This window comes from Nilaparvata lugens, chromosome 7, assembly GCF_014356525.2.
Source record: "Nilaparvata lugens isolate BPH chromosome 7, ASM1435652v1, whole genome shotgun sequence".
Classification (NCBI taxonomy): Eukaryota; Metazoa; Arthropoda; class Insecta; order Hemiptera; family Delphacidae; genus Nilaparvata; species Nilaparvata lugens.
Genome location: NC_052510.1, coordinates 36,312,050 through 36,338,033, shown reverse-complemented (window position 1 = coordinate 36,338,033; position 25,984 = coordinate 36,312,050). Strand labels below are relative to the sequence as shown.

At 36.2% G+C, this 25,984-nt stretch overlaps 1 protein-coding gene across 2 annotated transcripts in view; it reads right to left on the bottom strand.

Annotated features, from left to right (window-relative positions):
* LOC111058010 (biotin--protein ligase) overlaps positions 1 to 25,984 on the bottom strand; it is a 98,410-nt gene that overhangs the window by 6,824 nt on the left and 65,602 nt on the right. For both annotated transcript variants that reach the window (XM_039432641.1, XM_039432642.1), the window contains exons 6-10: positions 21,194 to 21,274; positions 20,583 to 20,706; positions 11,599 to 11,862; positions 8,913 to 9,116; positions 7,266 to 7,589 (exon numbers count right to left, since the gene is read on the bottom strand). In XM_039432641.1, coding sequence (XP_039288575.1) covers positions 7,266 to 7,589; positions 8,913 to 9,116; positions 11,599 to 11,862; positions 20,583 to 20,706; positions 21,194 to 21,274 — 997 coding nt within the window. The remainder of the gene's footprint in view (positions 1 to 7,265; positions 7,590 to 8,912; positions 9,117 to 11,598; positions 11,863 to 20,582; positions 20,707 to 21,193; positions 21,275 to 25,984) is intronic.

Here is a 25,984-nt window from a genome sequence, read left to right as displayed (position 1 = left end):
TTCTTTCAAGATGACGGATTATGGTGTCAAGATACTAGCTGACTTTCCATTCTGTGGTTCATCTGTGATCAGGTTTTTTACTAAACGTGAAAAAAAACCGATGGAATTGATCAGTGGCTTTGAACTCAACCAATGTAAAGCACGGGTACCAATAGTGCGGTTATGACTCGATTTTTGTTCACCAAAATGACATTAGTTGAGTTCAAAGCCAATCGGTGAGTGAACGATGAGATCGGTGAGTGAACGATGAGATTGGTGAGTGAACGTGGCTCTGAACGATGTACTGTTTTGTCGTTAAACGATGCATAGACTTACATGCAGCGTTACTGTACTTGCAATTGAAATCGGCCATTAAGGGGACAGTCTGGGAGATTATTACATACTAAAGATCTTGAAGATTTTTGTGATCTATAATATTACAAAAACTATATATTATATAATATCTCGCGCTAAAAAACCTCAATGGAACCTTTAATTTCAAGTAAGAGCATTTCATTGGAAAGGCATAGGCATTGTGCGTTTATACCTCTTCAAGGTCTTTGGTCTAACTGATAAGAAAAAAAAAACGTCACCGATGGAAAAGAACGTAAATAGAGTAGCTGAACGTAAACATCCATGTTTTTCACCGTTTTCTCGAAAACATGATTTTTGGGTATTGGTCTGTGTGTGTGTATGTGTGTATGTGTGTCAAAAAAAATCTGGTGTGGTACACTCACACAACTTTCCTTGCTCATATTTGAAACTGCAATCAGACTTCTGTTTATGTGTAAATAAAATTGTTTTCAAAGTACTTTTTCTTTGTGTGAATAATAATTGTGAAATTCGATGATTTTTTTAGTCGTCATTTTTTTAAAGTCGTCAAAACAGCTGTTCTACAAATGAAATATCTCGACTATGTGTTCTTTTTATGAACTGCGCTACCTACCTACCTCATGCACGAGAAGGAGGTTACTAAGTCCATTTCCCAAGGATGGGGTGGACCCCCCATTGGTTTCCCAGGAAGGAGACTCATGCCAGTTGATAGAGCTGATAAATAACTATACAGGGTATGAATTTGAAAAAAATCGGTCAAGTTATTTTTGAGAAAATCGTGAAAAACATGAATTTTTAGTCATTATCCGCCATTTTTCTCAAATATATTACGGAGCTCCTGAAATTTTCCCAGAAATGAGACTCATGCCAGTTGATAGGGCTTATAAATAGCTATCCATGGTATAAATTTGAAGGAAATCGTTAGAGCCGTTTTCGAGAAAACCGTGAAAAACATGGATTTTTAGTCATTATCCGCCATTTTTCTCAAGAATATTACGGAGCTCCTGAAATTTTCCCAGAAATGAGACTCATGTCAGTTGATAGGGCTTATAAATAGCTATCCATGGTATAAATTTGAAGAAAATCGTTAGAGCCGTTTTCGAGAAAAACGTGAAAAACATGGTTTTTTAGTAATTATCCGCCATTTTTTCCGCCATCTTGAATTGGATTTTATTGAATTTCTTATTGTCGGATGCTCATGGTATAGGGACCTTAAGTTTAAAATTTCAAGTCAATCGGTTAATTAGGAATGGAGTTATCGTGTTCACAGACATACACACACACACACATACACACATACACACACACAGACCAACACCCAAAAATCATTTTTTTGGACTCAGGGGACCTTGAAACGTATAGAAAACATGAAATTAGGGTACCTTAATTTTTTTTGGAAAGCAATACTTTCCTTACCTATGGTAATAGGGCAAGGAAAGTAATAAAAATCTGGTGTGGTACACTCACACAACTTTCCTTGCTCATATTCGAAACAACGATCAGACTTTTGTATATGTGTATATATAATTGTTTTCAGAGTACTTTTTCCTTTGTGTAAATTGTGAAATTCAATGATTTTTTTGGTCGTCATTTTTTTAAAGTTGTCAAAACAGCTGTTCTACAGATGAAATATCTCGACTATTTGTTCTTTTTATGAACTGCTCTACCTACCTACCTCATGCACGAGAAGGAGGTTACAAAGTCCATTTCTCAAGGATGGGGTGGACCCCCCATTAGTTTCCCAGAAGGAGACTCATGCCAGTAATAGAGCTGATAAATAACTATACAGAGTATGAATTTGAAGAAAATCGGTCAAGTTATTTTGAAAGAATCGTGAAAAACATGGTTTTTTAGTAATTATCCGCCATTTTTCTCAAGAATATTACGGAGCTCCTGCAATTTTCCAAGGAAAAAACTCATGTCATTTGATAGGACTTATGAATAGCTACCATGGCTTGAATTTGAAGAAAATCGTTAGAGCCGTTTTCGAGAAAACCGTGAAAAACCTGGTTTTTGGTCATTTTCCGCCATTTTTCTCAAGATATTACGGAGCTCATGGAATTTTCAGAGAAATGCATGATTACATAAATTCAATAACATTTAAAATATTTTACAAAGCATTTAAAACAATTCCAATCACCTGATGGTTTTCCATTTAATTTGATTACAATGAAATAGGTTAAGTTCTAGTTTTGTTTACAAAATATGATCAACAGGGGAAACATCTGTCAGTCATGACTCATGAGCAACCGCTCAGCCACAGAATACACATAAAATGGAAGGTATCAATCTAACCAAGATTTGAGTGCAGCAAGACTACGACACATGACTGCATCATCTTGTTGGAAATTAAAACTACTGCTGTATTACAATGCTAGGTACACTTTCTTTCAAGATGACGGATTATGGTGTCAAGATACTAGCTGACTTTCCATTCTGTGGTTCATCTGTGATCAGGTTTTTTACTAAACGTGAAAAAAAACCGATGGAATTGATCAGTGGCTTTGAACTCAACCAATGTAAAGCATGGGTACCAATAGTGCGGTTATGACTCGATTTTCGTTCACCAAAATGACATTAGTTGAGTTCAAAGCCACTAATCGGTGAGTGAACGATGAGATTGGTGAGTGAACGTGGCTCTGAACGATGTACTGTTTTGTCGTTAAACGATGCATAGACTCACATGCAGCGCTAGATAATTTGGAATTGAAATCGGCCATTAAGGGGACAGTCTGGGAGATTATTACATACTAAAGATCTTGAAGATTTTTGTGATCTATAATATTACAAAAACTATATATTATATAATATCTCGTGCTAAAATACCTCAATGGAACCTTTAATTTCAAGTAAGAGCTAGCATTGGGAAGGCATAGGTATTGTGCGTTTATACCTCTTCAAGGTCTTTGGTCTAACTGATAAGAAGAAAAAAACGTCACCGATGGAAAAGAACGTAAATAGAGTAGCTGAACGTAAACATACATGGCTTAATATGAGGTTGTTTACAAATGATGGACTCCATTATAATGTATTTGGGAGCAGAGAAATGCATGATTACATAAATTCAATAACATTTATAATATTTTACAAAGCATTTAAAACTACTCCAATCACCTGATGGTTTTCCATTTTAATTGATTACAATGAAATAGGTTAAGTTCTAGTTTTGTTTACAAAATATGATCAACAAGGGAAACATCTGTCAGTCACGACTCATGAGCAACCGTTCAGCCACAGAATACACACAAAATGGAAGGTATCAATCTAACCAAGATTTGAGTGCACCAAGACCACGACACATGACTGCATCATCTTGTTAGAAATTAAAACTACTGCTGTATTACAATGCTACACTTTCTTTCAAGATGGCGGATTATGGCGTCAAGATACTAGCCGACTTTCCAATCTGTGGTTCATCTGTGATCACTAATCTGTGATCAGGTTTTTTACTGAACGTAAAAAAACCCGATGGAATTGATCAGTGGCTTTGAACTCAACCATTCTAATGTTTCCATCATAAACAGCTGATTAGTGGTGTCAATCGAAATAACTCGTGCATCAATAATCACCATCAAGATCACAGAGTCTAACCCAGAGAAGAATATAGGCCACTATAGTAAGGTCCACGTTATAAAGACAGTATTTGATTAACTGTGGTTTTGTTATCCTTGTCTATCATTCGACATAGCCGGTGGTACTATCCTTTTCTAGGTCCACAGCGATGCCAATTAGGTTTTTGACAGTGTAGAAATATAATTAATGCAGAGAATCGGCATCGCTATTCTTCTATCTTTATCCACTGCCATTATAACGTGGACCTCACTATAGTTACGCCATAATGACAACTCAAGCTAATAGCTCTCTACACTATGAACGCAAACACAGTTTGATATTATTTTATTTTAGATTTCAGTTTTGGCGGTGTAATTTGCAATTTGAAATGAACTGCAATTGACTTACTTGGCAATAAGGCAGAACCAGGGGTCAAGATTCTTTTCTGGTTTAGGCTCCGTAGTCTTGATGGTGATGCACCATGAAGTATCAATAATGATTCTTTCTTTCATTTAATGCACCAATCAAGGTCAATTCTAAATAATTTCTGATCAGCATTTTAAGAAGGTATAATCAGCTGATTCAAGATATCTCTGTACTTGCAGAACAGTTCTGAATCAGAAATTATTTAGAATTGACCTTGATTGGTGCATTAATAGTTACTATTCCCTGCTCTTTTTTCGATCACGATGGTGGTAGTGCTAGACTAAAATTACAGAAATTAAAAACTCTGAGGAGAAAAAATGTTTGCCGTACGGGAAAAATAAAAAGTACACAGTAATTAATCATAAAAAAACGTAACAACTTCAAATAACGGGCTTTCAAATGAATGCTGGCGCTCTGTTTACAATTCTACAGATGTCGATACGATGTTCAATAGCTTCATGAACTCCTATATAGGTCACTGTAATCAATATGTTCCAGAAAGATCAGTGGGCAAGGTAAAAATAGATAAGCTATCGTGGATTACTCAAGGTATTAGGATATCTAGAGACAGATTAAAGACACTGAGCTTCTTATTGAAAATGACATCTTCGGTAGGTACTATGATTCACTTAATTACATCGTCAGGTATAAAATACCTAAACTTAGAATCCTATTTTAGAATTTATAAAAATACTTATAGAAAGGTCCTGAATGCTGCCAAAAAATTGCCGCTAGTAAATTTATAAAAAAATCTACAAATCAAACAAGAGAAATATGGAAACTAGTTAAGGCTGAGACAGGAAAGAGTACCGCTTCAACATTAGAAACAAACATAGCCAATGAAACTGGAATTATAAAAGGAGGCAAAGAAGCTGCAGATTTACTAAATAATTATTTCATAAATACTCCTCTGAAAATACAAAAAGCTATCTTTAAATATACTGAAGTAGATGATTTTTTAAAGTTCTTTAGCAATTTTGTACTGTAATTTATTGTAGATTCGTGTATGAACCAGAATGTATTGTAACTTACTTGAATAAAATTTGAAAATGTTCATCAACAGTCGCCCACTTTCCACTTGAAAGAATTTGATCCAATAAGTAGAACAGAACTTTGAAAGATAATTAAATCATTAAAAAAATAAAAAATCCAATGATCACTAAAATATTTCAAACCATCTAGTAAAACAAACAGCCGAACATATAATTGAACCTCTGACTTATATCTTTAATAAATCAATGCAAGCCAGTTGTGTACCGTTAAGTTGAAATATTCTAAAGTAGTCCCCATTTATAAGAAAGGTGACCACAAGCTTCCTGAAAATCACAGACCGATTGCCAATCCATCTGTATTCCAAAAGATATTCGAACACGTAGTGCTCCATAGATTCAGAAGGTACTTAAGCAAGTTAAAATTGCTGTCCCCTAAACAGTTTGGATTCAGGCCCGGCACTTCTACAGGTGATGCGCTTTTTTCTTCTATGGATGAAGTGCTGAATTCTGTGGATGGAGGATCCAGGGTATGTGGCCTGATTGCCGATCTTTCCAAAGCTTTTGTTCGATCTTGTGAACATTGAAAAAGATGAAATTATATGGTTTTGAAGGCAAGGTTCACAAGTGGTTTGTATCATACTTTGATGAGAGATATCAGCGGGTGGAAATACAGTCTCACTCTTTTGTGTATCAGTCGGAATGGTTACAGGCGAGGAGTGGGGTCCCTCAGGGATCAGTCCTTGGTCCTTTGCTTTTCCTTGTATATATATTAATGACTTGCCACCACACCTTGAACCAGCACACTGTTTTTTATACGCTGATGACATGAGTATTTTATTGAAAAGTAACAGTCAGCATGATATGGAATCTGAAAGTAGAAGAGCTCTTCAGAAACTAGAAGAATGGCTAGCCTCAAATATGTTGGTACTGAATTACAATAAGACTGTGCAGATTCCATTCAGGACGGCTCGGGAAGCAGTATTGGATATGAGAGATGGTAACATAGGTTCAGCAAACGAGGCAAAAGTACTTGGAGTAGTGCTGAACTCTGAACTCTCATGGCGACCTCATTTAGACCAGCTAAAAAGCAAACTCAACTCGGCAGTATTTGTTCCTAGAACCTTGAAGAAATTTCTGGATACAGGAACGCTTAGAAGTGTTTATTTTGCTGTGTTCCATTCTCTTCTTTCATACGGTATTATATTTTGGGGCAATTCAACTCATGCAATACATATATTTAGGATTCAAAAGTTGACAGTTAGAGTGATAGTGGGTGAATATTTTAGAGCAAGTTGTAGAGATTATTTCAAAGAGTTAGAGATTCTCCCACTACCAGGTGTATATAAGTTAAGTAATGTGGTTCGTTTTGGTTATAAACTGAACTGTTTATTTTTGTAAAATCAACAAATTATAATGATAGGGATAGTGAAGCTGATGTAACAGCTGGGTTTACTATCTTATATTTTGGAGGTTATTTGTTTTATTGATAAGAATAGAGATAGGTTCAATACAGGAGAGTTGTTCCACTCATACAATACCAGATATAGACAAAACCTCAGAGACGACATTCATCGAACTAGTATGAATGTATGAGAGGGGTGTAAAGAGTGCAGGAATTGGGCTTTAAAATTCATTGCCAACACGCATTAAGGCTCTTACAGGTGAAAAGTTTAGAATTAAGGTGAGGGAGGAGTTGTAGCAGGTTTGTCCTTATTCCAGTGACGAATTCTTCTTGCATTATAAAATTCAAAGATTGACGACTTAGATTATAATTGACAAATCCGTATACCCCTTTCATAGGTGGTCAGTGGGATGAAAAATGAAAATGAAAAAAAATGGAATGAAATATAAAAGTTGGAGTTGGTTCGTGCCAAAGTTAGTAGACAGACTACTAACGTTGGGTTCGTGCGACCCAGCACAAGTATAATTACCGAAATTTACAAGGATAATAAGGTGCAGATTTGGCTCTTGTTATCAACAGACCTCTGCTCATCCTGAGAGAATTTGGCCGGGGTGGGCGAAGGCTGGTAGCAGAATATGTGATGCATGAGGCTGACATGCTTCCAGGTGGAGTAGGAGAAAGTGACGAGCTCGTCAGGGCGGACCTCGGCGGTTCTGAAGGGGGGCAGGAATGTGCCAAGCAGGTCAGAGCAGAGGCAGAGCAGGCGGCCCTTGCCCTTCAGCACGAAGGACACCAGGCGCGGAACCAGGCTGGCCGGAACACTGCCTGACACCACTACCAGGCTCGCTTGGTTCTGCCACGGTGTCGTCAGCATTTGAGTTAGATTCAGTGGGTATACCGTGTATCTGCAAACCAATTATCGAAAACTCACAAATTGTATTTAAACTCATGATAATATTATAGAGGAAAGATATTATTTATTTTTATTATTGATAATACTTATTACCGGTACTCTATGTCCGATTGCACATACGTTTAAAAAACTTCAACCAGCCATTAACGTTACGTTTTGCGGGATATTTTTGACTGTACAGACGAAAACCGGAATGTGTGACAGACAAACAGACTTCTTTAACTGCTGACCTGCAAGAGCACACAAACTACTGGCACACACCAGCGACCAAACTTACTGCCACTTACTTCTGGTTTTCAGCTGTAAAAATGAAAAGTTGGAAAAGTCGTACAGACGATAGTTCGCCTGTCAGCCGAAAATGGAAAATGTCCAGTAACGGTACGTTGGTGACTGGCCTTAAAATGACGTCATCGCATAGTCGTCTAATTCATTTATTAGATTTCCTGAAATTGCTTCCGTTAGATGACGTCATTTTAAATTGATTGGATTTAATAAAACTATGTGCAACCCTGTATTATAATTAAATTACTAATGAGTTCATAATTACTCCAGTGGATTAGATTTTCTTTGCTGGTTTAGCCTTGAAATTTGCTTCAATAGTAGTGCTTTGGCAACTTGAGTACATGAATGCTGTTCAAAATGCTAAAGTTGAATTTGATGGACACATGATTTAGCAAAAATACAGACAATTTTTCGAAAAGTTAATATGGTTTTGACTTGTTTCCAAATGAGAATATTTTTTTAGTTTTATTAAGATCTCGGGCAATTTTACTTCATAATTGTGCTTTTATTTTTCCATTTTTATAATCCGGTTGATTGACAGCGTGAAGAAGCGCTATCGTTTCTTGACGGATTTTTCTGCGTAAAAAAAAGATTATCAAATTTAATTGATTAAACCGTCAATCTTGAAGAGAATACAAGTATTGAGTATTATATCAATATTGCTTTAATTATCTTGTATATGACGATGTTGTTTACTAATGTGTGGCATATATACCTGAGAGTGAAAATAGAAACACAAGAAATTAATTAGGAACATCTACTAGAGTTGAATAGAAAAATGTTTATATAGGAAGAAAAATGAAGGAAGATGAATAATAATAGAGTAAATTCGTTGGTGGGGGGCGAGTCCCTTGCGGAAAGATCATACCTGGCCTGAATTCAAGCAATAAATGAGCCTCATACTGTCATAAATGAATAGTTAGCAAGATTATTATCTTATGCTAAGGCGATAAGATCAAGATTTAATTCTTTCATGTACCATAATGGAATGGGATGGATGTACTAAAAACAACTTTATTGAATAATATCTCACCTTTGTTTGTGTAGAATGGAAGAGAGTGTCATTTTGACGCTTTCAACAGAGACTGAGCTCTCAGAAAAGATGAAGACATTTGGTGGACTTTCGGATGAGGTCTTTTGATGAGGTATCACCACCCGCTGCTGTATGTTCGAGCACACTGACGCTGTACTCATTGATCCTATTGAGGTCACCGAACCACTTCTCCCATCCATCAGACTGAAATAAATAATAGAGTGTTTATTTCTATAGATGAATAATCCAAACCTTCAGATTTTTACGGGTACAATAATGGCTCAGGTCTTTTCTTTAATGGAATTGCTATAATATGTAATCATGAAATATCATAAAACATGTCTGACAATTATTATCAATAATCAACTTGAGTACCCCTCAACACATTCCTAGTTGCCTTTTCTAAGTTGACAACACTGTAATTAAAGCAGGTCTGGAGTCAACATGTCAGCTGCAGAATGCTTTGATGCATGCAATGCATAACTCAATTCATTTTAACCTATCTTAGACTTTCCAATCGATTTTGACTGCTTTCAACTCGGGTGCACAATTTACTGAGCCTTTAAATGCGACTCTGCAATTATTCTCTCTAGTCAAAGCATCCTATTTGAGGTGGCTGTTTCTTATCAAAATCAGATCCCTTGAAAAAGCTCAATCACATACAAACGTCTGCTCTCTTCAAACTTCCGTTGTTCACATTTCTTAGAAGAATAGTTTAAAAAATTATACTATTTATTCGCCCACAATTATTAAAGATACTACCTTTAATGATGTCTCTTGGATCGATGATAATTTATTTTTCACAGTAATATACAAAATAAAACGTTCAATATGTTTTCAGTATGGTCAATAATAGTATTTGTAATAGTGTGAATATTGAGTGGGTATTATTGTAGTTGTTTGTTTGTATCTTATATTATTTTTCAGGTTTTTGAACTGAAATGAACTTTGATTTTACTGTTTGTTGAACCCTGCGTTTTTAGTGTGAGAATTGACTCTGTCTTGTTTGAATTTGCTAACTTGTTGCTTAGTTGTCAAAATTAAAGCAATTTTCGTGCATTTTCCAAGTGCAGTTTCAATTTCATGTCGAAAAAGCCACTGTATTTGAAAATTGTACGAGCATTGACCTTTTTGCAGCTTTGGCTTTTCCACTGGAAGTTGTGCTCAACGCTCGTGGAGGGGAATAATTTTCAGTGAAAAGGCCACAGTTGGAATTGAGACGTAACTGGGAAAACATGTAACGGTGTGCGAGCCTCGGTCCTCTGAATGGGCCCATTTCCCATTCAGAGGGACAAATTGTTGAGTTTTCAGTAATTTCTATCTAGTTCAGTAGGAAACCAAATTTTATAGAGTTAGTAGGAGTAGAATCAGGAAATTTTTTGTGCGTGTGAGTTCAAGTATAGTGAGTTTTATTAAAGCGTATGTGAGTGTTTCTGAAGAGTCCAAGTTTGAATATTGTTAAAATGGTGAGTGCCAAACTTTTGTTGTTTTTCTTATTAAGCTCAAAATCTAATTTCATAGAATGACCGAGGCCCAAATTTAAATGCAGCAAGTTAGCAGGTTCCCAAAATGTGTAGATTGGAATAATTGAATATATTTTTTGTGAATCAATTGCTGAATCACTTTGTTCTGTTTGAAAATTTGACATGTTACCTGACTATTAATTCGATCTACCTATTTAGAGTTCAATAAACCCGAAGTTGAATTTTATTAGTATTTTTCATTGAAGTTCCTGGCTCGTAGTTGCTAGTTGCTAAAATAGGTGACAATTAGTTAATGATGATAATCTGTGCATTTGAATGAACGAATCCACTAAAAGCTCCCAACCAATCAAGGATTCAAATACCGGTAGATGATTTGATAGCAGTAAACTTTAGCAAATATTCAAGAAGAGAAGAAACACCACCCTCCGTTTACATTGGTGCGCAGCGTCGGTATAGACTGCAAGAATGTCTATCAAACCACATGTATTCTTATATATTTTATATTTCGGAAGATTAACCAAGTAGAGAGACAAAAATATCACGGGTTACAAAAATGATTTCAGGTGTGGTGTAGGGTTTAAAAATACCTCCACCGGTTACATATTCATGATTGAGAATATTATTTGAGCAATTCAAATTTAGGGATCTTTGAATAATAATGAAAACAGCACCATGCTGGATTACAGATTGGCTGAACATACATGTTGAACATTGGATCTTGATTTTTTTAAATCACTAATTTATCGGCCAGGTAAGCAGAATGTATTGAAGTTCTTCAGTCTCTTAGCGCTGCGTGGGTTCGAAGCCAAAACGGTTTTGAGTGATAAAAGCCTCGTTCGTTCCACAATAATTTATGTAGTAGAATGAAAAGTAGTATGATAAGTAGTGAATGAAAAAAAACAGTTTTATTTTTGTCACATAAAAATTTATAAAAATGAATTGAATAAAACTGTGTTTCAATCCATATTTATAGAATTATGTATGAAACTGTGTTTTTCCAATTAAGGAAAAATTTCACAATATCAATTCTCATTCAATAAATTCAATTAATTTACGAATGAATTTGTAAGTATGAATGTATCAAATAAATAAATACACCCGCCGGTAGGCATGATCATTCAATTCCATTTCCCACGCACGCGCATATGGGTGATAAGAAAAATGTACATTTATAATATTGAGCACACTAGACTGGAACAGACCTTTTTCTTAATGGGGAAGCAGCCACCAGTGTGTCGTTGCTGAGTCGGGTGATTGAGCCGAAGCTGGACACAGACGCCGAGGAGGGGTCGACTGAGTTGGAGCCGTGCTGCACCGACATGCTGACAGACGGCGAAGGAGGGCACACGTCTTCACAGCTCATCAGTGACGACACTTTCTCCGGGTGCAGCACCAGCTGCTCACAGTCATGGCTCAACGGTGACGTCACGGCAATTGGTGATGGGCCTCGAACCAGCACTGAACCCCTGCCATAACACACCACAATCAATGCCAATTCATAAATCAGATTAGACAAAACAGATTGATAGATTAAGTGACTCTATGTTTTATCATAGATATGGAAATAATTTTGAATTTGAATTGATACAAACAAACACAGAATATCTTTGAAAACAAAAATCAACTATACAGCAAAAAAATAATGTAAGTAAATACAAAAACCAATTGTCTGCTTAGTGTGATGCGATACCAATATAAGAGAAGAAATGAGAACAAATACCTCGCAAAAATGGTTTCCTTTGCAATATAACAAGTGATTTGCTTTGTATAGACCGGTGGTGTACGAAAACTTATGACAGCAATTGAGGCCGTAATACTGGGTAAATTATTTATTTATTTATTCATATGCAAATACAATTCAGGTAAAAACAACAGGCATTTGCCCAAAACTGTTTCAAACCTTAATTTAGAATACACAGTCTAAAGGTTATGCTACTTACGTAACTTAAATGATAATATTATTCGTACACAATTCTGAGTCCAAAAAATGTATCTACTACAATTTTGAATTTATCAGATTGATCAATTTCCAAATACAAATCTAAACAAAACTCTTCATTTACAATTGCAAAAAATATTGAAATTTTTACTTAAATCCACAAACTCATGTAAACATCAAAACATATGACTTTAAAATACATAAATAAATAAATAATCTAGAAGAGCGTTAAAAAACGCCAGTTTTGAGCATATCATAGGCGAAATATTGAAGGCATCTCAATTTGTAGACCTCAGCGGAACCACTGTGATTATCATTAAGGTTGCGTCAAAATGGAGGTTAGCTTTTCTATAAGTGCAGTTTTTACTTTTATATTGAGAAAATTGGGTAAAACAATTTAGTATAACTAGAGATGAATGATGGTTCTATCTAGTATGAGAGTACTCAATTCACAGTGTATATTTAATTGGAAATTATGTCATCAAATAAGGCCACGGCAGATATGAACAAATTTTAGCTGTGATTCGGACAAGTATTTATGATTAGCTGAGAAAAAAGAATATTTTCCTCAATGAATAGAATAGAAAAGAATTTATTGTTTCTCATAAACAACAGTACAATATTACAAGAAAAAACAAAACAAAGATATTATCCAAATTTATAGAATGCTATAAATATAAAGATGGCTTAAAAATATAACAATGAAGGAATACAAAGAAATATTTCTCATTTAAACATCGCCATATGCATTCATAATAATAATATAACCGAAAGTCATTAGCCAAGTCTGCCTCAACTTGGGTCACTGGGCAGGAGGGTTACCTGCTTTGTAGACATTCATCAGATTGCTTGTGACCTTCAGAATGCAATCATTAGCTGCTTTCAGGACAGTTGCCCATTGCGGCGGGGAAAGAGTCACACCAGTACTAAGTGGTGGACTGCTGACCTTGACCGCAAAAGGGCGGCTGTAAGAAAGCTTGATAACCATTGCAAACGGAGCCGATTTGGGAGCCATACCACAGGGCACTCACAGAATACAGCCTTGCAATCAAGAAAGCTAAAGAAAACTCTTGGAGACAATTTACACAAGAGGTAAACAGTATCAGCGCAGCAGCGAGACTGCAGCGTGTTTTAGCTTCAATCCCAATTGGCCTCTTGGGAACTCTTAGGTCGCCAGGGGGACAATATACCACTGGAATTTAAACTTCTCAATGAGAATCTCAAACTTCTTCTTGAGACACACTTTCCAGATTGTACCTTTGAGTGTGATTGCTCAGGCATGTCTGGCAACAGCGAAATGAGCTCATGGCCAAGCGCTGATCGTGGAAGCTGGACTTTAACCTAGGAGTGGCCGTAGTCGAGTGGATCAGATGCTGGCTTTATGATTCAGAGGCCCGGGTTCAAATCCCGGCCCGGGCAAGATATTTATCTCGGGCCACTCCCGTGTTTCGGATGGACACGTTAAGCCGTCGGTCCCGGCTGCCTAAAAAGCAGTCGTTAGGTCATGTCAGAGGCCCTGAAATTGATCAGCTGCGACCTGAAAACTCTGACACCAGACCTGAGCCAGCCAGGTCACTCGATATTATTATTATTATTATACCAGGCGAATTGTCACACTCTCCAAAGTTAAATGGGCCATATCCAAGTTTGGCCCCTTCAAATCTCCTGGGGGGGGGGGGATGGCATAATATCAGCTATTCTGCAACAAGGACCAGATTCAAGGTGAGTCGATGGTGATTGCGCCTACGAGGAGGTGTCCGCAGGGAGGTGTACTTTCACCTCTTCTGTGGAACCTTGTGGTCGATGGTCTCCTTAATGAACTCATAAGTAAAGGTGTCTTTGTACAGGGCTATGCTGATGACATAGTCCTCATGGTACAGGGAAAGTTCACCAACATTGTTGCTGACGTCATGAACGTCAACCTCAAAACTGTTAATGACTGGAGTCTTGGAGAGGGACTAAGTTTATAAATCCCTCGAAGACTGCAGTCATTCCATTTACAAGGAAAAAGAGCCTGGAGTCTCTCTCCAGGTTGAAACTTGGATTTACACGGCTTGAAGTATCAAGTACAGTCAAATATTTAGGGCTGACCATTGACTCAAAGCTGACTTGGAACAATCATTTAAACAATACACTGCATAAAGCTGAATGGGCGCTTATGACGACCAGAAGATTTGCAGGCTCCATGTGGGGGATAAAGACTCACATAGCTCTCTGGCTGTACAAGGCAGTAATAAGGCAGTAATAAGGCCTCAGGTAACTTATGGATCACTTGTCTGGTGGACAAAGGTAAACCAGGTTACAGCCACAGCCCAACTCACAAGTCTACAAAGGATGGGCACACTTCTAGTCACTGGAGCTGTCAGGAGCAGCCCATCAGCAACTCTCGAAGTTGCTCTTGGCTTACTGCCATTGAACATTTTTATTATGGCAGAGGCACGGAAATCAGCCTATCGACTGAAAGTTGCAGGCCAATGGAGAGAATGTCTGTCTGGAACAGGCCACTGCACAATCGACAAAGCTGTTGCTCACAGCCCTGTGCTTGAGATGATGTCAGATGTCATGAGCACGGAGTTGGTTTTTACTAAACCTTTCTCTGTTAAATTCTGCTCTAGAGAGGAGTGGAAGTCTGAGGAAGGGCCCTATCCCAAAAGAGGCAGCCTTGTCTGGTACACAGACGGTTCTCTCATTGAAGGGAAATCTGGCTACGGGGTGTACAGTGATTCACCTAGAACACAAGTCTATGCAAGTCTGGGACAACACTGCACCATCTTTCTGGCAGACATTTGGAGCATCATGGCTTGTGCCAACATAGGCATTGCCAGGCGCTACTGCAATAAGCATATAGTAATCCTGTCAGACTGTCAGGCAGCCCTCAAGGCTCTTGACTCCAACGAAATCAAGTCCAAATTGGTGTGTGAGTGCCACAAAACGCCCAGCAGGCTTGCAACGCTTGACTCTGTGCATCTTGGTTGGGTACCTGGCCATGTAGGTAATGAGCGTGCAGATGAGCTTGCTAAGCGGGGTTCTAGTATGCCATTCCTTGGCCCAGAGCCGGGCTGTGGCATAAGTAAAACAACTGCCTTCCACACAATAAATAAATGGTCCAGGGACTTACACCACCAGCAATGGCAGGGTCGCCCTGGTCAAGCACTTGGCAAAAGACTGCTGGCAGACACAAGCCCTCGCTTCACCAGGTGGCTGGTGAGTCTGGGTAGAGGTCAGGTCAAGCAGGTAATTGCCCTGATAACTGGACATGGCCACTTCAGGAAACATCTCTACATAATTGGACTCAGAAATGAAAGCCAGATGTGTAGGCTTTGTAATCAGTCTGAAGAGACTGCTAAGCATATCATACTGGATTGCAGAAGTCTTGGAGCTAGAAGAAGGGCTCTGTTTGGCTGTAAGCAACCAGGTGAGGAATGGGATGTTGGTATGGGGAAGAAACTCCTGAATCTTGTAAAAGACACGGGAGTTGGTTTGCCTAACTAACATACTTTTGGGACACACAATAAGCTTCGGTTGACGTGTGAGGTTCTTCAAACCTTTGGATCTTTGAATCCGTCCCTTCAAAACATAAACATAAAATCATTAGCCACATTTTCCAACTACTTATGCTCATAAAAAAATCTGGTGTGGTGCTCTCACACAACTTTCCTGCCGTTATGAAAATTGATCAACTGACGCTAGTGTTCCCGCGCATCTCATTTCTACTTTTCTAAGATCTGAGCCAGCTGGTGACAGGACAATAGCGCTGCAGACACACGAAGTCTGCTATCTCTTCATAGTGAATGATTTAATAGAATCAACAGTTGCCAACAGTTTGCAATTGAATAATCTTATCGTATTTTCTTTAATTTCTAGCTTATTTTCTATTTTAGATGAAAATGCTACTGAACATTAATTGTAGAGATTTTTATGCTCAATCTTTTCCACTTGAAATGTTTTTTTCAAACTTTATCTGAAGCCTGATAATTGGGAATTTAAACCAAACTTTGCATAGATGGTGCAGAGCTTCTGAAATCAAACTTGTGGCAGTTGATAGAGCTCATCAATGACTTTCTAGGTATGAATTTGATCAAAATCGTTGGAGCCGTTTTCGAGAAAATCGCGAAAAACCCAGTTTTTGACAACATTTTCGCCATTTTAGCCGGCATCTTGAATTGCATTTGATCGAAATTCTTCCTGTCGGATCCTTATATTGTAAGGACCTTAAGTTCCAAATTTCAAGTCATTCCGTTAACACCCACACACACATACACACACACACACACATACTGACCAATACCCAAAAACCACTTTTTTGGAATCAGGGGACCTTGAAACGTATAGAAATTTAGAAATTGGGGTACCTTAATTTTTTTCGGAAAGCAATACTTTCCTTACCTATGGTAATAGGGCAAGGAAAGTAATAAACCAGAACCACACTTATAATTTGTATATGAACAAAAATATAATAATAAACTGAGGTAAACTTATGTATTATTTACATTAAAATATTAAATGTTTGATTTAATTTGTTATTTTGTGGTAACGGTGCTTGGTCGGGCTACAACTTACTAATTTTGTGTTGTAAATATTATCCAGAATCAGTCCTTTACTTAAATTATACACCATTGGAATCAACTGTAGATTTCGGACCTCTTACCTTTGGTAAAAGGGCAAGGAAAGTAAAAAACTAATATTAAAAATAAAATAACTTTTTTTAATAATAGTCTAATCATTTTTATTTCCATTACGATGTGTACAAAAGAACAAAAACAATATTATATCAAATAATATTAATTACACTGTATGAATAGTTAAGTGATAAAAAACAAAATATCACTTCTACACACACAAACATCTGAAAGAAAATAATTAGGTACTCCCGAGGCAAAGGCCTATATGGGAGTGTCAGCATAAAGAAAAAATCTGGAGTGGCGCACTCACACAACTTTCCTTGCCGTTATGAAAATTTATCACCTGACGCTAGTGCTCCCGCGCATCTCAAGTCTACTATTCAAAGATCTAAGACAGCTGGTGACAGGACTATAACACTGGAGACACACGAGGTCTGCTATCTCTTCATAGTGAATGATTCAATAGAATCAACAGTTGCCAACAGTTTGCAATTGAAATAATAACATTTTCTCAAATTTCTAGCTTATTTTAAATTTTAGGTGAAAATGTTACTGAACATTAATTGTAGAGATTTACATGCTCAATCTTTTCCATTTGAATTTTTTGTTTAAATTGTATCTGAAGCCTGATAATTGAGAATCTAAACTCAAACTTTGCATAGATGGGGCGGAGCTCCTGAAATTTTTACAGATATGGGACTTGTGGCAGTTGATAGAGCTCATCAATTACTATTTCAGGTATGAATTTGATCAATGTATTTTCATTAATCATGCTTGGCATTTGGCTGGAGTACTGAAGAGAATGCAAAGCCCATATAAATATTTACATATTAGCTTCGTATAGTTATTTGATTTTTCAACAAAAATCACAATGAGGATATTAATATTTGCATCATGTATGTGAAAGGCTTCACGTTCTAAAATATACTTACTAAGTCTAAAATATACGTCTACTAATTCTACGAATTCTACTACTACTCCAAATACTTGTAATAAGTCTACAAATATATTCAATGAAGAAATCATTTAAATGTTTTGATACTCAATTAAAGTCATATGAAATAAAAAAGAAAATAATCTAATTCAATGTGTAGACTGACAAGAGAGACAAGATGAATTTTTTTAATATTAAATGCTTCACTCTATAAAAAAGGATGATGGATAACATGAATTTGAATAACTTACGCACATAAGATTCCATATGAATACTTAAAAGTCGATAATACGTTTCTACTTCTGCTCAGTCTCTTCTAATATCGGTACTTCCTCATTTGATTTTGCACCTGCAGCTTTCTCTTGTTGTGCCAACTTATTCACTTCCACGATTGTTCCGAAGGTTACCGCTGGGTGCACAGGTTGAGATAGATTTTCCAAGTCCTTGAGTGTTTCCAAAGTTACCACCGGTTTTCTATCCGTTTTCCTCATCAGTATTTCTCCATTTCTTATCCACAGGTGCTTGTTCCATCTTAGCAGCTCTCGCCATTGCCAGCACCTTCCTTCTTTCAGGAGACAGGCTCTCGTTCAGGTACAACGGGATGTCGGTCGGTAGGTTGAGATGAAATCACGCTTGATTCTTCGTCTGCGTAGAAGCTCATTCTCATCTATCTTCCGTGTCAGCTTGATTATGATGGGCGGTGTTTTGTCTGCCATTTGAGTAGGTAAGCGGTGACAATTGTCAATCTGTTGGTCAGTGATTTCATGTCCTAGAGCCTCTCCGACTGATTTCACCACTTCTAGGAGATTTTCGTTTTTTACTTTCCTTGCCCTACTACCATAGGTAAAGAGAGTATTGCTTTCCAAAAAAATTAAGGTAGCCTACCCAAATTTCAAGTTTTCTATACGTTTCAAGGTCCCCAAAAACATGATTTTTGGGTATTGGTCTGTGTGTGTGAGTGTGTGTGTGTGTGTGTGTGTGTGTGTGTGTGTGTGTGTGTGTGTGTGTGTGTGTGTGTGTGTATGTCTGTGAACACCATAACTCCATTCCTAATTAAACGATTGACTTGACATTTTAAACTTAAGGTCCTTATACCATGAGGATCCGACAATAAGAAGTTCAATAAAATTCAATTCAAGATGGCGGAAAAAATGGGGGATAATTACTAAAAAACCATGTTTTTCACGGTTTTCTCGAAAATGGCTCTAACGATTTTCTAATTTATATCATGGATAGCTATCCATAAGCCCTATCAACTGACTCGAGTCTCATTTCTGGGAAGATTGCAGGAGCTACGTAATATTCTTGAGAAAAATGGCAAATAATTACTAGAAAACCATGTTTTTCACGATTTTCTCAAAAATAACTTGACCGATTTTTTTCAAATTCATACCCTGTATAGTTATTTATCAGCTCTATCAACTGGCATGAGTCTCCTTTCTGGGAAACCAATGGGGGTCCACTCCATCCTTGAGAAATGGACTCAGTAACCTCCTTCTCGTGCATGAGGTAGGTAGGTAGCGCAGTTCATAAAAAAAAACACATAGTCGAGATATTTCATCTGTAGAACAGCTGTCTTTACGACTTTAAAAAAATGACGACTAAAAAAATCATCGAATTTCACAATTCACACAAAGAAAAAGTTCTCTGAAAACAATTATATATACACATATACAGAAGTCTGATCGTAGTTTAAAATATGAGCAAGGAAAGTTGTGTGAGTGTACCACACCAGATTTTTTCTTGTGGGAAGTTATGCAGCTCAAGACAGTTGGATCTAGAGTACTGCTGCATTTCGGAGATTGCTCGGGAGATTTTCATTCTCTTTCTTCAACGCTTTAATCTCTGTATCCTGTGTTTCAATTCTTTGAAAACACATTGTCATTTGCACTCGTTGGAGTTTAAGCTGCTCCAGAATGCTCTCGACATCCGTGTGGCACCTCTTGATGGAAGTTCCGAGGTCCATTTCCATTCTTCCAAAGTTGTTGCTCAAGTCTGCGATCATTGTTACTAGTTGTCCAAGGGTGACTTCTTCGGGCTTCGAAGGTGGTTCATGAGACAGGCTCTGTCTCTTTTCCTGAGTACAATCAGCACACCGCCATTTTTTCTTACTGTCGGTTATATATTCAACTTCCGCGACTTTCATGTTGACGCAACTACCATGAAACTTACTATCACATTCACTGCATTCAACGTCGACAACATTCCCAACTCTAAGAGACTTACTGCACACTTTGCATGACATGTTCACTTCTATATTCTTCAGTTTAAAGAGAATATGAATCGAACTCCGATTATAAACAATAAATTCTAAACGAGTGGAACGAAGTGACTTGAAATGGTTAACAGCACAGCTCTGTCATTTACTGATAAGGGAGCGCCAAACAAACACAACAGCTTCGCTTGACTGCTCGTCATCGACTCATAAAAAAATTCATATTTATTTCAAAAAACGAAACAATACAATATAATATAACATTAATATGTTACACAATTATACTGCTACATAATCAGCCTACTATACTGTATGAAGCTTTCAATATATTGATATTATCGGTAAGAGTGAGTAATGACACTAATCGTTGCTATTCATTACAAACAGGTCCTGTTTCAGAATATTTCATTTGATTGGAACATTACGTTATTGAATTTCTCTGATATCATTGTAGGAGAATGTGTGACGGCACAAACCTTTGTCCTTCAATAGAAACAGGATCCTGCGTTTTGACAGCCTTGACCGCTGCTTGGCTGAAGTTGCGTAGTACCATCACATGTGAATGCCACTGAGGAGCTGTCATCCAGCGACGTGATATTCCTAAAAAAATGCACTTGTATTATTATTATGTACTGCGGAAAAATATAATAGTATAGAATTGTGTAGGGACTCATCCAACTGCCATCCTATTTATTTCTTAGAATTCATAATTATTATAGTATATTATCCTACAAGCACAGAAAGTTAATGTTTACGATATGAGGATAGTTTCCCGGGAGAGAAGAAGAAGAAGAAGAAGAAGAAGAAGACCGGCCTTAGCCGGAAAGAAACCTGTTCTGACGTCAGACGAGAGTAGTCTGCAAACAATGTCTTTCATATCTACATAGGGACTGGAAAACAGCTGCTTTCTGTGCAGTGTGGCGAAAAAGTGAATTTTGCCCTACTTATCATACTTGGATTTCAATAATACCGTATATATTCAACAAAAGACAAGTTTCAACTAAATAAGGAATATATTGATATTTAATCATTTATAAATATATCATTACATAGGCTACTGAAAAAAGAGATTACATTTAGGTCTCACCAAGTTTTTTTGTCGCCGAATTTGGAAGATTCTCCCAGTCGGTATTCAAAAAGAAACATGGTGTTCCTGTTACTTCCACAGCTGAAAAATATCGATACAAGAGTGAGTTTTCAAATATCATCAAAAAACCAAGATACTAAATTGAACTCTAAATTATTATGATGAAACTTCATAGATTGATAAAAGTTTTTAAGACTTTATTAAACGATGCATTAAATTTCACCTCAATACTTTACCGTACTCAGATGAACGGTTATTAATATAAAAAGTAAGCTAATAACCTTCAGGAATGGAAATTTTAAAATGTAGTGAGTATTATTGTTTTGTTAAAGATAATTGAGTGATGAATTTAATGGACTTTAAGAGTATTACAACCAACTAATAACAAAGTATAGACAACCAAAAAATGAATTGAAATTTCCTATTGAGGTTTGAAGATAGGCTGAAAATGAGGTGACAGCTGGATTATTGAGACAGTGATGAACTTATCCTCAATCTCAACGGAGAACAACTTTTCTTGCCACATGGTAGTTTTTTATTTTGTTAAAATTGGAGTTTTTTGTCTTTCTTGTGAAGTATGAACTCATTTTGCGAGGTTACTCCAATTTTGTTTGTTATTTGGCGATAAAGGTTATTAATATAAAAAGTAAGCTAATAACCTAGTAAGTTTTTTTGTTGTCGATTTTGGAAGATTCTCCCAATCGATATTCAGAAAGAAACAAGGTGTTCCTGTTACTTCCACGGCTGAAAAATATCGTATGGTTCATTCAATCGTATGGTCCCGACGCCAACATCAGCCTTGAAATTCTTTTTTTTTTTCTTTTCAGGAAATAAAATAATAATCAGGTCTTAAGTTAAGTGATTGGACGACACGACTGAGTTTTTAAAAATTGAAACTTTATTAACACTACAACTACAGAAAATACCGAATTAAAGAATTTCGGGAGCCGAGTGCTCTCGTCAAGAGTTTGAGTAGAACTAACTGAAAATAATTAATTGAGACAATGAAGACAATGCATAATCAGTTATATTCTATAACAATGGGGTTGTAATACTACTACTATAGATATTTAACTCCTCCACCCCTAGACTGAAGCTGTCCTCAGCGATCAGAATTTTGGGTTTGGAGGCAAGGCCCCAAGAACAAATGTTGGGGCTTGCGAAGTTGCTGCTACATTTACATTTCTACAAATATTTTGTAAAGAAGTTACATATTTGATAAAGTTATATAATTTAAATACAATAAATATACTAAGAATAACAATAAAACATATAATAAGAATCCAAATATAATAAGTATCGTCTTTTGCAATGCAAGTTCTTCTACTAGCAATTCAATCTTAATATTTGCTTCATGTATAATATCAAATGAAAAGTTTGTTTTCAATTTACGAAATGGAACTTCAAATGGCATTGATATATCACTCTCCCAATATTCATGTATTTTAGGATGTTCGAATAACTGTTCTGACTTATTAAGATACAATAATTGAGTTGATTTTGGATATAATGTAGTGTTCTTTTTGTCATAAAATAATAGCTTTGTCAATTTTGTACAGTAGATATGATTGATAGATAATTGGAATGAATTTTACAAAAGAATCAATTTTACATTAGATTCAGATATAATATTATTTATTTCTTTATGGGATAATATACTAGAATGTAGAATATTCAATCTACAAAACTCCAAACTAGTATCTAAATCGCTTATTTTATTAAAGAGCAAACTTAATGAGCTAAATAAAAGGGAAAACTGCTGGTTCAGCTGTACAGTCGTAGTTTCATTTGAGAGAGTTTTGAAATAATTTATAATTTTCAAATTATTCCCATGAATCTTTTTCACATCAGCATTAAAATCGTCAATGAGCCTTTTATTTACTGAAAATTGATTCTCAATATTATGCTGTAAGCGGTATTTATTTGATTGAACTTGAAATAATATTTTGTCGTATTTTTCTTTGTCGTTCGCATCCATGTTATCGGTTACCCATGAAATAGCTTATTTCTATTTTTGCTGATATTGATGTGATCTAGTTTTGTTTCTGTGTATTTTAAATGCATTGTTATGATGTCTAGACGGCCTTGATCGATATTGTGTTCAGGCAAAGTGAATATTGTTCTTTTGATTGTATTTAATTCGATACGCAACATGTTTACATTAATATTATGCATGTATGTGAAGGTTTCATTTATTATGAATGAGTCCTGAATTTTAATAGGAGTGATGCCTGATGTTTTACTTAGATCAGTCAATCTATACGGGTTTGCTGGTGTTAGGAACAGCATCAGCAGAAGAAACATTGTTACCTGAAACAGATAAATTAGTTGATTTCTTTTTCTTTCGAGCTCTCTTCACTCGATTCGGGTGAAGTTTGAAGGGTCGTTTCTGAATCGCTCTTGGATTAGTAGCTAATTGAGTTTCCTTATTGTAGTTCACTTTGAAAAATTTTGGTTTGTCCTTTTTATTAAACGTTGTCTTTATGAAGGGTTCGTTAGGCATTTCAAAATCTTTTTCTCTAGTTTGATTTAAGTGATCAGTTCTATTTTATTTTTCCTGTCCTACTTTATCTTTTACAAGTTTGTGAATAGTTTTCAGTTTGTCTAGATAGGCGTTTGTTCTTTCTTCAGCAATAAGGGCTTCGTTATTTCATCAACATATGGATTTTTCGATACACCAAAAGTCATTTCCATTGGAGTTAGTTTCAAAGTTGAATTTATTGTGTTATTAAATGCGATAATTGTAAGTTTCATATTATCTTCGGGTTTGTTGTCTTTATTTTCCATTTGTATAGCATTAAGGAGTTCAATGAGTGTCGAGTGTGCTCGTTCTAATAAACCCTGGGAATCTGGATGTCCCGGTGTTATATAATAAGGTTCTATCTTATATAAACGCAAAAAATCTCGAAGTCCAGCATTGTCGAATTCACGACCATTATCCATTTGGATTGTCTTAGGGCATGGAAATAGAGAAAAGTAATCATTCAAACAAGACTGTATATCAAGTTGGTTCAAACTTGTTAGTGGATATGCCATGATTTTTTTCGAAAAGCAATCTATTATCGTGAGGAATTTTATTCTACTGTATTGAAACGTGTCAATCTGTAATTTTTCGAAAGGTTTGTCAGGAGTTGGGGTAATTTTGTATTCAACTTGAACAAGTCTTCTATCATATTTCACTTTAGCACATACTGAACATTTATTTATGTATTCTGTAATATCTTTAAGCATGGTAGGCCAATAGTATTCTCTTCGAATGTGGTTATAGCTCTCATTAATTCCACGGTGATACGTTTTTCCTATATGATAATTGGTTACAACTTCTTTTTGTTCCTCTGAATCAGTTATATCCAAATTCAGTTTCTTATATCTCCTAAGAATAAAAATTAGCAATGATAACATTCTTAAAATTTTCGAAAATCATTTCATATTCTTTTCCCAATACACCTGTCCTGGAGCAAAGTATCCCATAAAGTGTGTTGGGTTTCAAGTATTGTATACACACATCATTTATTTCTTCAGGAGTGGATAAACTTTGAAAATATAGAGTCAGTCTGTTTTTTGTAGAAACTTTTTTGATAACAGGTTCTTTGTTGCCACGTTCTAAAATGATTTGATTTTGTTCAACATTGATTATTTTGTCATCTTCCGCAATGACTACTTGTTCGTTCGAGCTCTCCTGTGAATGTATTGTAACTAGACTACGATTATCAACTTCTTGTTCATTAGCATCATTATCATTAGCATCATTATAATTATTTACAATATTGTCTCGATCGGAATTGTTAGTTTGTTCGGCAGATTTGCCTACATGTTGAAGAAAATCGTCAAGTGTGATGGTGTCTACTGAGGGGGTCCGTATCACAGAGACAAGTTCTCACAGAGACAAGTAGTGTTTTTGAACGATATTAGTGTCACAGAGACAAGTTTCATAGGAACAAGTATTTTTATAAATGGCAGTCTCACAGGAACAAGTTCCCACAGAGACAAGGTGAGTCTCACAGAGACAAGGTGAGTCTCACAGAGACAAGGTCAGTCTCACAGAGACAAGGTCAGTCTCACTGGAGCAAGTAGTGTCACTGGAACAAGAAGAGGGGTAGAGTCCCATTCGAACAAGTGGAGTGTCACAGAGACAAGGTCAGTCTCACAGGAACAAGGTTGGTGTGGTGTGTTGCCTACACATGAAGATGAAGGCATTCCATTAGCTCTAATAAATTGGATGTCATCTGTTTTTTAATATATATACATATATATTATGGTCACATGAATAGAATAGAATGACTGCCTTTATTTTTCTTAGAAAGCGAAGTTAGGGCGCAGTCGACCCTCTCTTACACTCAACTCTCCATCAAGTATTATAACAATACAAAAAAATAATACAAATAATATGATTAAAAACAAACAATAGTTGAGTTATCTACTTATTTAAAATAATAACAAATTTTAAATTATTGAAAAGAAAGAGAAAAAATACATAACAATGCTGAATAATACTATTTTCTGATACTTCATCACTTTAGTAAAAAATATGACATTACAGAATACAATACAGTAGGCCTACATAGCAACTGAAGTGTTTGCTATACATTTCATTTCCTACTTATTATCACTATGTAAATCTCGAAGTGGATAAGTAAATTACATTATGATTTATTTAAATAGTAAAATAGAATCTTCCTTCAATCAACAAACATCGTGACAAACAACGCTCCTTCAATTTACGTGACATACATATATAAATACTGTATATAATTTACATATGTAAATAATGTGGTGACATCATTTGATGCC